The sequence below is a fragment of the Hyaena hyaena genome, unplaced genomic scaffold (genome assembly GCF_003009895.1).
Source record: "Hyaena hyaena isolate Hyena2069 unplaced genomic scaffold, ASM300989v1 scaffold_841, whole genome shotgun sequence".
Taxonomy (NCBI): domain Eukaryota; kingdom Metazoa; phylum Chordata; class Mammalia; order Carnivora; family Hyaenidae; genus Hyaena; species Hyaena hyaena.
Window position 1 is genome coordinate 399408 of NW_024081474.1, and position 16433 is coordinate 415840.

The 16433-nt window shown below is 37.5% G+C and overlaps 1 protein-coding gene across 4 annotated transcripts in view; it reads right to left on the bottom strand.

The window, feature by feature from the left end:
* Positions 1-819: 819 nt before the first annotated feature.
* Positions 820-16433, bottom strand: part of NAA35 (N-alpha-acetyltransferase 35, NatC auxiliary subunit) — a 92033-nt gene continuing 76419 nt past the window's right edge. For all 4 annotated transcript variants that reach the window (XM_039219800.1, XM_039219799.1, XM_039219797.1 and 1 more), the window contains exons 15-23: positions 13121-13187; positions 11839-11937; positions 10875-11053; positions 7704-7840; positions 6781-6848; positions 5707-5847; positions 5237-5359; positions 2220-2300; positions 820-1144 (exon numbers count right to left, since the gene is read on the bottom strand). In XM_039219800.1, coding sequence (XP_039075731.1) covers positions 1085-1144; positions 2220-2300; positions 5237-5359; positions 5707-5847; positions 6781-6848; positions 7704-7840; positions 10875-11053; positions 11839-11937; positions 13121-13187 — 955 coding nt within the window. In that variant the 3' untranslated portion in view covers positions 820-1084. The remainder of the gene's footprint in view (positions 1145-2219; positions 2301-5236; positions 5360-5706; positions 5848-6780; positions 6849-7703; positions 7841-10874; positions 11054-11838; positions 11938-13120; positions 13188-16433) is intronic.

Genomic DNA, 16433 nt, shown 5'->3' on the forward strand with positions numbered 1-16433 from the left:
TTCGAAAGCTAAAGTCAAATGTCTCCATCCTTGTTGGTGTGCCTGTGAAACAAAGACGTGTCCGGGAACGTTAAAGGACTTGACATATTCTCCTCTTTAAATTACGTACAAACTTCACACGAGTTTTGTAAACCAAGGTCCTCACCAGTTGAGGCAAATTACGCCATCTAAAGTAGAATAAAAATCCACGACAGCATGAGAAAGGAAGAGGAAAGTGCAGCAAAGGAAGGGTGGGGTCTCTGGCGCTGGGCGCCTGCAGGTACAGCTGGATGCAAGTCTGTTTCCCAAGCCAGCAAATCCTGGAACGATCCCCACTTGAAATTATTTCATGGTTTAAGCTGAGTATTTACTAGTAACCAAAAAGGAGTATGCCACATTCAAACCTAACCCTACACATCATCTATACATTCCTACCTTTTGAATAATGTCACTAGCAAACATTACGCATGTTTTAAAAGTGCCAAAAGGACAGTTAAGGGATATTTTTAAAAACCTCTGTATTCTTACAGGTATATAATTTAAGACGTCATGACACACAAAACCACAATCCCCGTGTAATTCCGTCTCCCTATATAGTTTAGAACTCCCTCCCCATTCCCTTTTAAATGTATTTTGCCAAAACCACATTAGTTAGTGTTTGCTAAATCCCTTGTTTTGAAACTTCTTTTGAATAATCTGTTTGAATGACTTAAGTGTAAACACCTTCAGTTCTTAACATGCATCAACAAAGTGCTGTTGTTTTTCATTTCCAATGGTGCATTTTTTTGTCAAGAAATTTATTGACCTTTACAAACACTATTTTCACTCATTCATAAAAAATGATTTATGATTAAATCTGTAATAAAACCATATAACGTTCATCGATGCATTCAGTAAGACCAGTTTCATCCATGGAACATAACAAACCACTTTAAAACAGCAGTTTTCATTCACGTTGTATAAGGCTGTCAAATTAAAAGTATTTCTTATAATAGGTTGTTATCCAAGAAATCCATTTCACTTCAGTTACATGGTGAGACTGACGGATGGATTCTTTTAGAATCTTAAAGTAGATTCTACCCCTTTATGACCTTTTCAGTCTCTCTCAAACAAGTTTCACAACAGGAAAATATTTGTGAGCAGAGAAATCAAATTCAGGAGGAACCTGTAAAGAAAGTCAGAGAGTAAAATAATGTATTTACAAATATTGGGACAGTACAGTTTTTTAGAGTTTCTCACCATTTTAGAGGTAAGGCAGCACAAGAGATAAAAAACTGGTTTTATGACAAATTGGAAAGGAAACTGGAAGGATAACGATTAGCTTGAATTATGGGAAAGAGTCCTGAGTGCATTTTTTAGTTCCTGGGCCAACAGACAGTATTAAGTAGTGAAATGTATGTAGTACAGCAAGGCAGAAGGAAGCTGTACAGCAAGCAGCACGGGGAATGAATGGGTACGTGCACCAGCAAGTGCCCAGCAGCGATAGGCACCGACAGTGCACCACCACCAGCCGGGGAGGTTTACACACTTCACACACTTCATCATCTCTAAAGCCCAAGTCTTTAAGTCTCTCTCTCCCAATAAATTTGCTTTCACACATTTTCTGTTTTACTCCAAGTCATTTGGTAATTTACACAAGGGAGGAAGGGGTATGGAAGGGCAGACTTTAGAAACCAAGTCCACTGTATCTATACAATGGAATATTCCATGGCAATGAGAAAGAATGAAATCTGGCCATGTGTAGCAACATGGATGGAACTTGAGGGTGTTATGCTGAGTGAAATAAGTCAGGCAGAGGACAGATACCATATGTTTGCACGTATAGGAGGAACTTAATGGAGGACCGTGGGGGAGAAGAAGGGGAGAAAAATAGGGGAGAGGGAGGGAGGCAAACCATGAGAAACTCTTGAATGCTGAGAACAAACTGAGGGCTGATGGGGGTGGGGGGGAAGAGGGAGATGGGCATGGAGGAGGACACTTGTTGGGATGAGCACTGGGTGTTATATGAAAACCAACTTGACAAACTATTAAAAAAAAAAAACCAAGATCATAAAATCTCTCCGTTTGAAAGCAAAACGGTAAGTGAAGGTTATTTTCTGCCAGTGAACCTCTTTTTGAAAGGGATGATTTTTGAATGTTTTAATTCTTTTTGTAATAATATTCATTATATTTATTCATCTTATTTAAAAAAGGTATTACAATAATTTAACACCCATTTATTTTCCCCACAATGTACTTACCTTAGACTCCTTTTTGTGTCCTCCTGCCAATAACTTCATGACCACAAAGTTGGGTTTGGCAACCTTTAAAATTCTATTGACCTAAACAATGAGCAACATTAAGCTATGAAAACATACAATTCACTTATGTCTTTATATTACATATACTTGTAGGAACTTTACGTAAGTGTTAATGCTTTATTAAACAGGCAATTTAACAACATGGACAGACACTCACTGAACCTGGAGAATGTCAGGCTGCAGAGGTAGCAGCGGGTGTGGCACCTGGTGTGGCCCAGACTAGGCAGCCTGCCTGCTTGCAAATCCCACCTCTGCCAGGTACTAGCTATGAAACCTCTGGCAAGATCTCTAGGCCGCATCCCTCAGTTTCTTCATTTATAAACATGGGGGCAATAATGGGACTCATCCCAAGGACTCACCGGGAGGATTATTAAATAAGCTACATATGAGGAGCTGGGAACCACACCTGGCAGGGAGGCAGTGTCCTGTGTTTACGGCCACTCCTGACCACCACTCGCTCAAGAGCGGTCACCTGAACAAAGAGCAGAGTACCGGGATGCTGCCTTCCTCTTAAAAGGGAGTAGTGTGCAACTAGTGCTCCTTGCAGACCTCTCTCCAGAAACACACCTCACCAAAAGTCTGGAACGGCTTCTCAGCCCCATCGCACATCTACCTGTCCAGATGACAGCTCCGTCTAGCCGTCCAACAGGCACGTCCCAGTCTGAGCTCCTGACTTCCCAGCCCCGTCTCCCACCTGTTGCTGCTCCCCCCATAGCCTTCCCCACTGGCTCCATCCACGCAGGGGCACAGGCCCAAACCCTGATGTCCTCCTTGCTCCCCTCTTCCTCACCCACATCCAGTCCATCTTGACCTTAGCATACTCAGAACGCAGTCACTTCTGATGCCCTCCACCGTCGCCGCCATCTCTCACCAGATTACTGCTGTGGCCTGCCAGCTGGCTCCCCTGCTCCCACCTCTGCCCCCACCACAGTCTATTTTCAGCACTGGGGCCAGAGTGATCCTTCAGAACAAAAATCCGATCTGGTCACTGCTCTGCTCAAAACCCTTCAGCAGTGCACCCCTTGTTCACTCCACTCCAGCAGTGACTTAGGCACCTTTACAACATGCCTCTGCCCAAAGGGCTCCACTCCTGTAGCCCCATGACTTGCTTTTTCACCTTCTGAGATTTGCTCACAGGCCACCTTAATCAAAAAATGCCTAATCCCCGTCCCACCTCCTAGTGTTCGCCATCCCTATTCTAGCTTGAGTTTTCTTCATGGTACTTAAGACTTTCTAATATACTCTATTTAATTATTTGTCTGCCACACACTATCCTCCAACGCCCTCAGGAGGGCTGGGATCTGTCTAGTTTTTTTTCACTATTAAAAAAAAATTATTTGAGAGAGAGAGTGTGTACAAGGGAGGCCAGAGAGAAGGGAGAGAGAGAATCCCAAGCAGGCTCTGCTCTGTCAGCACAGAGCCTGATGCAGTGCTCAAACCCACCAACCATGAGATCATGACCTGAGTCACCCAGGCAGCCCCTCTAGTTTTTTTACCACAGGGTTGAGGACACAGTAGACAGCAAATATGTGTGGAATAAATGAAGTCTACTGAAAAAAATATGCCATCTATTACGGGTACCTTCCTCTCCTTGTATTTTCTTTTATTCCATGGTTATATATGACAGAAAGTCATCTCTCTCCTATCCCTGTTTCCCAAGGCATTCAGCTCCCCTCCCAATAGGCAAACACTGTTATCAATTCTTCTGTGTCTTTCTGGAGACAGATTATACTCCTATAATCCTCAGACACATACACAGGCTTCCTGGCAGCACACTATACACGGTTTATTACTTTGCTTTTTAAACTTCTTATATCCTGAAGAACATTCCATTACAGTAAAGATCTTCCGCTGTCCTTTTATTGCAACGTATGATGTATCATGATTCATTTAACAATCCCAACTGGGGGACAGCGAAATTTCCTCATTTCTTTGCTATCAGAATCCAGCTGCAATGAGTACTCTTGTGCATTAAGCACTCCCTTCCCACATGTGCTCATGTAGAAAAAATAAATCCCACAAAGCAGAACTGCTTGGGCTATGCACCTGTGCTTTTGTTTAACAGAGAACTGCTATGAACTTCCCTTTCATGGAGGATGTACCAAGACCCTCTCCCCAAAACCAGGGTTATTACAGGCAATGCATTCTCATATGGAATACACGCATTTCAATATAATTAGGCACAAACTGTAAAAATAACAAAAGACTGCACAACTTTGGTATTCTGCAAGTTCTAAAGTCTGTACAACAATATCTTAAAGTCTTCAAACAGTAGCCTTTATTTTAAATGGTCAAGTGGAATAAGGTTTTTACTTCCTGGGATAAATGACCAGATCATTTTTCATATTTTTTAAAAATATTTTTTAAAAATATTTTTTAAAGTTTATTTATTTTGAGAGAGAGAGAGCATGAGTGGGGAAGGCATGGGGGTGGGGGGGCGGGCAGAGGATATGAAGCAGGCTCTGAGCTGTCAGCACAGAGCCCAACACAGGGCTCAAACTCACAAACTGTAAGATCATGACCTGAGCCAAAGTTAGATGTTCACCAACTGAGCCACTCATACATCCCTCATTCTTAATATTTTTAAGACTTATATAATTATATTTTAATACAGTAAACTACACATTAAAATAAAAAATTTTATGCATTAACATTTCTGAACTGTGGATCACCCTGGATCTTATTTCTGTTTGTCCTACTCATTGTATGGGTCTATGTCTTACTTTCTCTTTGCGCTGATTTCTAAATTTATACAAAAGAGCTATTTACTTTTTTTTTTACACATAATTTTAAGTCTTACAAGGTTAGGTTAGCAAGGCATTTAAAATCCTTGCCAGAAACATGACAGGCTTCACTATTAATACTGTAAGACTCATTTTTATAAACTGTCATCCAGTAGTAAGATACAGATTTCCTGCCAAGCTTTTCCTCTAGAATTACTAGGACTGCAGTCTTACCTCATGGTCTGGGTTTGGGATATTTTCCAGTATCATTTTTGCCTGCTGAAAGTGCTTACTAGCTGCCACATACAGTTCTGGAGACTGAGGAGGAGGGCTGTATTTATTGAGGTCAGACATTTCCTAAAAAGGGGGAAATACTATATTATTGAAAACATTCTCTACTGACTCATGATTCATACACAGACGCTAAAGCAAATACTTAGCATATGTCCCTATTTTTCCCTGTGTAATATTCAATTCTCAATCTCCATGTTACCTCATATTATCCTCATATTTAAAATAACTCTTAATTTGATGAGAGCATCCAAAAAGAGCTAAGTAATTTTCACACTAATTAAAACTGCTATTTTATCACTTTGTCACTGTTCCAACAGTAGTTTGATTGGACCACTTTAACAAAATGGCTAGGTACAAGACGTAAGGTCTAAGACTGAATACTTTACAATTGCTTTAATGAGCAAATTCACCTTGAACTGCAGATAATGCACCGGTGGTGGTGTCATCACACTGTTGAATGGAGCAAATCTGTGCTCATATCGAACTTGTTCACTATCAAGCTCAAACTTGGGTTTTCGTACTTTGCCATCCATGTCAAATGCTACCATGGTCTAAAGGAAAAAGAAAATGAGAGAAAAGATTATATCAAAATGAAAAAGTGAACATCTTTATTAATACAGAATTAGAAAACAAGAAACAGCTATTGACACAAGGCTAACACAATCGTAAGGCTCAGAAATCTGAAATAGGAAGAGAAAAACTGGTTTCAGTATTCATTTTTATGTTATATGCCATAATTATATAAAAAATTGTCAAGTTCCAGTGTTTAACATATTACTATTTTTCCAAGTGAAACTGTACCACATACACATTATTCTTCTAGGACTTAGGCTTTTATGGTACCTTTGAAACCTTCAAATAAAAGTTTCTAAAGAAAAAAGGAGGCTATAATAAGAAAAATATAGGTCTTGTTTTTCAAACACAAGTCCATGTTCTGTTTTATGTATTTTAACATAAGTTGCAGCAAATAATTTCTTGAACTGCCAAGTACAACTTAAGAGTTAGTACTTACTACCTCCTAAAAATGCCTGCTTTTGCTGAAGCCATTCACTGTGGAGCCCACCCCCTTCCTAATATGCTCCTGAAGAAATACAAACCCCTCTCTTCCAAGAAACCTCTTCTGATCATGAACCAGAAATAAACTTCCTTCTCTTATTACTTGTGTCACACATGTCATCAGATCCGTCATTACCTACACTTGAGAAAAGGATCGCCTCTGATTAGACTTGGTATCCTTAAACGTACTCAGTAAAAGAAATGTGACACACAGCAAGGGTGTTAAAGTAATATTTGTCTACAAATACATGCTAAACAAATTAATGAAAACTAGACTTGGAAAAAAGGTAATTTTCAAGCAGATGGCTAGTAAACACAAAGGTAAAATTAGAATCTGGAAAGAATCACAGAAGAGAGTCCATTTTAATTAAACTATATAATAGCAATGTAGTTGAAAAGCAAAAAGAACTTCATTTGTGACAACTTACTTTAAACATTCCAGCGCACATATTCTGATATGCCTGGCTCATTGTGATCTCCCGGCTCAATGGGCGAACTGTAATTAAAAAGACAATCACCCATGGTCTTTTCCCCCTCCTCTCACATTACTGCAGGAGAAAATCTAATTTAAAAAAATCTTCCACTTTACTAAAATTAAAGATTCACAGTTGGTGCCTATGGGTTCAATTTTGTTTTATGGACAAAATTTACAAATAATAAAATATAACTGAAAGGCCAAAAAGCCATATTTCCTAAAATAAGTAATACTATAAAATTCTAGTATGAAGTAATTTTGGCTTCTTTTGAATTCACCATACAGAGACCACTTCTCAAATAGGAAACCCATGGCTATAGTCATGGCTATTAACAGTCATCCAAACTGTTGAAATCCTCATGAAATACAAAGTAATATTTTGTTAACATTTGGAGCAGTATCTGCATCCTTCCATGAGTGACCCAGAGGGCACTGCCTCTGAAACATTTCTTCCTCCTCAGGGTCCCTAGGTGTTGCACATGGCACTCCGTGCTCATCTCTCTGTGCCACTGCACGAGCACAGCTCGGGACCCACTTCCCTCCTGAGTTGTCAGCCTTCTTTCAAAAGATCAAGGGCCTCCTCCTGCCTTGTTCCTTAATTTATCTTGCTTGCACACTCCACGTGCCTTGTCCCAAGGCCCTCCAACACATGGAATAGCAAAGAAGTAAAAGAAAAGCAAGGGAAGGCTCCAAGGAGGCTTATGTCACTAACACAGGCATTCAGTGTCTATCTTATACTTGGCTCAAGAGATGATGGGCGAGAACTGAGGTGTAATGACTAATTAACCCATAACAAGTCTCTATCTATTTACGAATAGAAATTAAAGTGCACTCCAATGTTAGGTACTTCTTGAATTTAAAAATAATCCACAGTACCTTTCTTCTTTTTCTTTGTTTTTTTACTGCTCCGGCCTTTCTGCTGCTCTTCCATTATCCTTTCCTCTGCCATTTGGGAGCCATCAGCACGACTTAATGTGGACATCAACCATGCATAAAGGAATTCAGAGAGATACCTTAAAGGGTACCAAATGTGAGTTATTGGGAGATGTCTAATGAGACAGCTTTATCACCACATGTATCTCTTAATAAAGAGATATTTTTAATACTGCTTTAAAAATCTTTTCAAAAAACCTGATTATACAATGAGATAACTACAGATGGTTAACTTTTCCTTTCTTGTAGTCTTGTATGTTGCTGACAATGCTGATACGCATTTTACAAATTTTTTTGATAATGATATATGTAGTTCAAATGAATGCCCATTAAACTGTATTTTTCTTTTTACTATATCAGGACACTTCACCTTCAACTTATTAAGTATTTTATTTCCTCATTAATTGCAAAAGAAAACAACACTGAAAAAATTTAAAATTGTAGGCATTATATATGAAAGCATTCTAAAAAATTAAGAACATTCAAACATAATTTACTTGAGCTTGATCAAGAAATGAAATGTGAAACATATTATAGTATACCCAATACTAACTTTTCACAAGTTTAACCAACATTACATTCTCCTATGCCAGAAAAGCAGTTCAAATCTAGGATAATAATATATATGATTATAATATAATCCATAATAAAAATTAAGGGCCACTACTACATTAAGCTAAAATCAAAGATTTAGAAGAAATTTTATTATGATCAAAGATGAGCATTTAATTCCTATTTACAAAATTTCCCAAAAAGTTGTAAGGCAGGTTATAATATTAAAACATTTAAAAACAAACAAAAAAAACCACCCCATTTAAAAGCGAAACAAACGCTAGTCAAAAAACCAGTTTCTCCACAGCTGAGGATAAACAACATTCCTTTTTGTTGCAGCCAAACAACCCCCACATTCAATAAATCAAAACAGTATGAACTGGCAAAAAACAAATAAAACAAAACAAAACATAACAGAAACCCCACCAAAACACCTGGAATGATTTAGGTACTGTACTTTAAGCTAAACTGAGTGCTATGCTTCCTGGGAACAAAGGCAAACTGGCAAACATATTGTTATTTGATTTAAAAAAAAGCATATAATTTCATATGAAGAGATAACTGCTGACAATGAATTTAAGAAAAGCATTTAGAGTATCCTTTTACGGGATACACATGACTTCCCCCCTCCCCCAATACACTACAAAATCTGAGGGTCTGTATCTTACTCAGTGAGGGGATTTCTATAGAGAACGAATGCTGCCTTCCAGAACCTTCCAAATATCGAACTCAAGGGGCATATGAATGAAGGAGACATTTGACACAAGTCAGGCTTTTCTTGTCAAATATCAGATGTCTCAGTGAGCTTCTTTCTAGGTGCACTATCAAAATTAAGACACAATCATACCTACGGAGAGTCAAAGAACCTATACTCTAGACCAGTGGTTCTCAAATTGTGATCACTGGACTGGCAGCAGTATCACCAGAACTAGGACACTTGATCTTAGCCAAAAGGCGAGAAGCAATAGCACCACGAGAACTAGTGAGAAGTGCAAGTGATGGAGTCCTATCCCAGACCCACTAAACCAGGAGCTCAATGTACCAAGCTCAGGAGTGACTATGATGCACTCTAAAGTTTAAGAATCAATGTTTTCTACTGCTGATTTTTAAAGGGCCCACATGCTTTTGGGATAATATTCATGAACAATAACAACAAGCTTATCTTGTGAAAATGCTGGAACCCAATGTATAATTTTGAAACTAAAAAGTAGCTGAAACTAACATGAATGTAGACCACAAGGGTATTTATAGGAATAACTAAAATTTTTTTTGTTAACAAGAAATGAACCTGCTCAAATATGATGCAGGTACATTTCTAATAGAGTGTTTATCTGATTATCATTTACTCGCTGAATTAAGAGCTCAATTATTTGTGCCAAAAAGCATGTGTGTGTGTGTGTGTGTGTGTGTGTGTGTGTGTGTGTGTGTGTGTATATTACTTTAGTTCATGTTTAAATTCAAGTTTCATAGGCAAGTTAGGAGCCCTGGCAGCCATGATAACAAAACCATGTCAGCTTGGAAAAGAATTACCTTCCTTCCTTCATAGCAGTGACTTCAAGGAATACACAGTATCTTAATTACTATGCTAAATTTTTCAAATAGGAGTTAAATAATGAACCTTATTAAGATATAATATACCAAACTTAGCTGTTTGTGGTAAGCAACACTGGTTATTTACTGCCATACTTGGCTAGACTAGGAAAAAGATCCATTAGCTCTCAATTTATTTATTTTTTTTTAATTTTTAAAAATGTTTTATTTATTTCTGAGAGAGAGAGAGAGAGAGAGAGAGAGAGAGAGACAGCATGAACGGGGAGGGTCAGAGAGAGAGGGAGATACAGAATCCAAAGCAGGCTCCAGGCTCTGAGCTGGCAGTCAGCACAGAGCTCGACACGGGGCTCGAACCCACGAATAGTGAGATCATGACCTGAGCCGAAGTCAGACGCTTAACAGACTGAGCCACCCAGGCACCCCAATTTATTTTCTTTCTATGGCAGCATTCCCGTGCCTGAAGTATTTCCAAGCATCCTCTTACTAGTTTCTCTATTTCACCTTCAAGTGCTGGCAAAGAACTACTGGCTGACTAGGACATCTCTTACGGACTCCTTTAGAACTCTGGAGAGAACCCCCCAGGGCAGCAATATGCAACAGTTATGGCTCCCAATGATAATCTTAGCTGGGATTTCTTCTCAGAGGAAAGATCTTCAAATTTTGAAATTTAATTCAGGTGAGTACATTCCACTAAGTGTCACTGAAGTCAGGGCTCAATGTGTGCAATTTTTCTCCGTAGAAACAGACAAAAGCTCTTCAATTAATCCCTTTACTTTGGAACCACTTTTATTAATTTTTAAGTAAATATTCAATGGCTGAAAAAAACATTTGTATGGCGTTATAGCACTTAAAGACGTTCAAGATGATTTAATTTTTAATATGTTTTTTCAATTGTCCCATGACACATTAAATGAAAAAGTACCCTGAAATTATACTGTGTTTTACAGATGTTCTCTCAGATCTTTTCTACGCACTACCCACTACCGATTTTAACTCAAATTGTTCTCTTACCAATATATGTAGTAGTACTCGTGCATGCTGTAAAGCTCCAGTTCAAAGCCACTCAGAAGATACTGGATCATAATTCGAAGGTTATGATAAAGGACCCAGGTACCTAAACAGGCCAAATGTTGCCTTTGGGGTTCCTGTTTCAACAGCATAGTGTGAAGGGCTGCATCAACCTTCTCTGCCTATCAGGACAAAATGTCATAACACTGACTTTCGTCTCAAGGCAATGCAAGAATGAAAAAAAAAATACAAGACAGCTAAAAATAACATTTAAACAGAAAATGTAAAACTTGTCACTAAAGAACTCATACTTTCAAAACATTTTTTGGTTCAATTCACATTTAAACTTCCCACTTCACAATGGATAACATTTACCTAAACACTCCTTAAACTAAAAAGACATTTTATAAAACAAAAATACAAACTACAGACTTCAGGTTTTTAACTATGTTACCCATTAATATTGCTGCTGACAATTTAAGGTTTTTCTGCACAGCTATATAAATCAATTTATTTTTTAATTTCAGGAGTAGAATTTAGTGATTCATCACTTACATATAACACTGAGTGCTCATCCCAACAAGTGCCCTTTTTACTGCCCATCACCCATTCAACCCACACCCCTACCTACCTCCCCTCTAGCAACCATCATTTTGTTCTCTGTATGTAAAAGTCTCTTATGGTTTGTCTTAAGATTTTTGTTAGAATGTGATCTTGCTATAAAACTATAGTTCTACACATATTTTATCATTTATCCTGATTACCAAAGAAATAAGATGTTTCTCAGCTCAGATTATTGTTCTCTTTTTGTAAACTCTTCCTTTAGTATATGGAACTGTTACATTTTAAGTTAAAAATAAATTCATTACAATGAAAAATTAGTAAGTCAAAACACAGTTCCAAAGAATTGTTTTTAAAAATCTAATTTGCTTAATTTTAAAAGGGAGGGCAACTTGTTGGCTCTTACCTCATCCTGCAAGGTAGCAAATTCCTCAAGAATATGACCAAGTTTATCTCTCTGTCGAGCCCGATTATGTCCATGGATCTGAATAAGACTACAGAATGGCTGCAAATACATACGATTTGTTAACTGTCAATATGAAATTTCTTGACACTAAAGAAAATTAACATTCTAAGTTTTCAAAATCTACTTTAAGGGGAAAAATTACTGTGGATGTAAGAATCAGGACTATGCATATCTCTTACACAGGTGTTTCTTTTTAAAGAAACTCAACATGAGAATTATCAATAGCCAGAATAAAGTGGCTATTAATGAAACCTGTTGTCATATGGCAAAAATGTTACTTCCATCTTTAGATATCTTCCCACAATTCCAAGAGAATAGTTTCCTTCTCTGCTTATTTCAAGCCATAAGCCAATGTTCAAGGGTGACATTTCTGTGCTGCTTTTAATATACCAGAATAAGTCTAAGGCTTAAGTAATGACTGATACAGCTGGCCTCTGAACAACACAAGGGTTAAGGGCACCTATATCTTACACAGTTGAAAATCCATATATAACTTTTGACTCCCCTCATACTTAACTACTAATAGGTTATTAGTGACTGGAAGCCTTCTTGATAACATCAAAAGTCAGTTAACTCCTATTTTGTATGTCATATGCATTATATACTGTATTCTTACAATGAAGTAAGCTAGAGAAAAGAAAATATTATAAAGAAAATCTTAAGAAAGTACATTTGTAGTACTGTATTGAAGAAAATCTGCACATAAGTGGACCTACAAAGTTGAAACCCGTGTTGTTCAAGGCTCAGCTGTACTCTATAAACCTTAAGGTTCTTCAATTCCTATTCTATATCCTAAAGCATTGTAACAAACACTTCACTAATCAGACAATATGCATGAAGGGTAAAATGCTCTGATTTAAGAAATATAAATCAGAAGATTCTGCAAATAGACTTCTTTTAAATTTGTACAGTTTGACAGATATTATCTCAGTCAATAACTAGCCTATAAGAGGTACAGGGGCACTATTAATATCTCACCTTTTTTTTTTTTTTTTTTTTTTTTTTGAGAGAGAGAGACCGAGCGTGAGTCAGGGGACGGGGCAGAGAGAAAGGGAGACACAGAATCTGAAGCAGGTTCTGTCTGAGCTATCAGCACAGAGCCCAATGTGGGGCTCAAACTCATGAACCGTGAGATCATGACCTGAGCCGAAGGTGGAGCTTAGCTCTGACTCCCCACAAATTTTAAAGTATCCATCACAATGATCCAAACTGCAGTTCTTACCCGAACACAGTGAGTAACAAAGGAGTCAATACAGTCCTTAGCCTGGTGATTATTATACAGGCAGCACCTGTAAGATAATACTCATTAAAATCAAACTATTTGGCCTATGAAAAGCAGCAGGGATTACTGTAGGTGCTACCAATAGACCAAAAATGTGGGAAAAGAGAAAACGGAACCATATACATTACTAAATTAAACACTGTTAGCATTAGATTAAGAAATATTTCACAATTACTGTGTTATTCACACAGCAAATGTACATCTCCAATACTTCCAGTTCTATAATTTGGACAGAATTGGATACAACAAGATGAAATAAACAAGGAAAAAAAGAAAAATCCCAAAGTTCTACTTTTTCATGGCCCTACAGTGTTATTTATTTTTCTACAATGGACACTCTCATGAACTGTAACAATAATAATAATTACAAAGAAAACAATATACAGAATCCTAACTTTTTCAAGATGTAGCCACATTTCCAACCATTGGCCAAAATCATCACTTATACATTTCTGGCAGCTCATCTTCTAGCCTTATCCAGTGACTTCCTTTCTGGTGCTCCTTATCTCAGTAAAGTGACTAAAGCCTTCCTGAGCAGTCTTGGAGGGTCTGCTACCTGCCTGGTGCTAGAGGAACTACAGGGGCTGATAGAAGGGATGATTTTTTGTTTCTATCCCTGAGGTCAGTAGCCTTTGCACCTAAGAAGATGGGAAAAGCAGGGACTCTTCCCTGGGACACAGGAGCAGACAACTTGCTACCTCTAAGTATTTGCCATAACTGAACAATCTGACCAGAGCCTCAAAGATCAACAGAGTCACAATCACTCAATGGAAAATGACAGTGCACACAATAGCCACGAGAAAGAAAAGGTAGAATGCCTGGAAGAGGTGATAGTGCTAGAAGGTCTGTTAGATCTTTAACTCCAAAGTAAGAAAGTTACTTAAAAGTGATTAAAATAAAGCTCTTAAAGGAAAAAGACGACTTTCTGGATCCCAAAATTAGGATTTTCACATTTAAAAATTCAACAGATGAAAGATGCTCATTAGTAGTCTTGAAGGTCAAGAGGAAGAACTTTCTCACATCATAGCAAAAATAACAAGTATTAAATATATATCACTAAAAGATAATTATGAAAAATATGGGGACGAGATCTATGAGGAGCTCTTAAACACACACACACACACACACACACACACACACACACACACACACAGAGAGATGAAAGGTGAGGCAATAATTAGATAAAAAATAATAAAGTAAATTTACTGCTTTAATGACTGAGTTCCTGACAAGTCTAGCTGAAAATCACACACACACATTCTGGTAAAACTCTTAAACTCCAAAAACACCAACCAAACAAACAAAACAAAACCCAGAAACTTTACATTCTTCCAGAAGAAAGTGTCAAATCACTTACAAAGGAGAAAAAGAATCAGATCAGGATCACATTTCTTATCTGTAACACTGGAATTTTAAAACACTGGAATAACATTTACAGATTACCATGCAATGAACTCTGTCGTATATATACTCAATTCTCAGTACTCATGATAATTCTGTTTTTTAAAGTTGCTGCAGACACTGAATTTAGAGAATACGGCAACATTGCTGCTAGGGTAAAATACAGGGTTAGGTTTCTGCCAGCCTCTGGTGACACTATTTTGATCAACTGATAACTACATAACCTTGCATTATGTGTTTTAAGGTGCCTTATGTGATGTAAATTGATAATTCATTAGCAAACTCATGCCTGAGTGAAGCTTATCTAACATACATATTCTCTCTGAAAGGCATGCCACAGCCTTCTTGTGCTAAGGGACACTAGGGAGCAGATCATTACAGGGGAAGGCCATTTGACACTATGAAATCACCAACAAAAAGCACAAAAATGTGAAGAACGTGGCACCTAATGAGCTGTTTATGGAATGAGAACTGAAAAAGTAGGTAGAGTTGCCTTCTTCAGCACCGGGAGACTCACTTTTTTTTTTTTTTTTTTTTTTTTTGCTGCTTTGCACACATCCACGAATTCAGCAAGAGGAGAGCAAATGATTTGAGGGTTATAATACATCTTAGGGAGTAAGCAAGATTTGCAAATATGGACTCCTCAAACAATGAAGGTTGAACTGTAATTAACCCTAAATAAGTAATAATAAAAGTAGTAAAGACTGTTCAATAGAAAAGGAAAAAATGCAAGTCAGACATGGACACTATTCCATGTACATCAGATTGTCAAAAACTTAGAGTCTGATTATGACAAAGCCCAAAGTCTAAGAAAATTGGAATTCTTGTACACTGTTATATGGAATACAAATTGGTTTAATTATTTTGGAAAGCAACTTGGCAAAACTAGGGAAATTGAAGATGAACATACTCTATGATCAACAACAGTTCTAAGTATATAGATAGCCTATGTGCACAAGGAGACATATTCAAAGAAGCTCACTACAGCACTGTTTTCAATAGTAATACATTTAGAAAGAACTTAAATGTCCACTTATAGAGAAACAGCAAAACAAACTGCAATATTTTCAAAGGGTGGATTTCAATGAATGAAGTAAGTTTGCATGGATCAAACCAGTTGATTTCAAAACCCTAATGCTGAATGAAAAAATCATGTTGCAAAAGGATGTATACAGAATGACAACATTTATGTGAGGTCTAAAAACATAAAATAAATGGGTGTATTATTTCCAGACACACAGATCTGGGTGAAGTGTATAAGCATTCATAAGAGGCACAAACTGTAGTGCACAGTGGTCACATCTAGGACCAGAGTGGGAGGAAAGGACTGGGGTGGAGGTGGGGAGGAGTTGGATTTGAAATGGCAGACAGCAGTTCTCAGAATGTGGCCCAGGTTCCCCTGGTGGGGGTGGTGACCTTGGGATGCTTTCTGGGGGACCACAAGGTCAAAACTATTCTCACAATAATTTAAGATGCTATTTGCTTTGGTATTCCTTCTCTCACAAGTGTACAGTGGGCGTTTCCAGAGTCTACAGGGCATAAGTAACAGACTGAAAGCAGAAGCAGGTCAAAATGATTCAGCTATCTTCTATTATAATGAAAAGAGATTTGCAAAAATGTAAAACTGTCATTTTTATCACCAATTTTTCTTAAAAAGTTATTTTCCATAAAGTATTATTTTGATTAATGTAATGAGTTTCCTATTTTAAAAAAATTAATAAATATTTTAAAAGTATTGTTTTAATTTCTAAAACAGTAGGTGGCAATACACATGACCCATATAAACAAGAGCTATCTGGGTTTTAAAAACTTTTGAAAATGTAAAGGTGTCCCAAAACAAAAAACCTTGAGA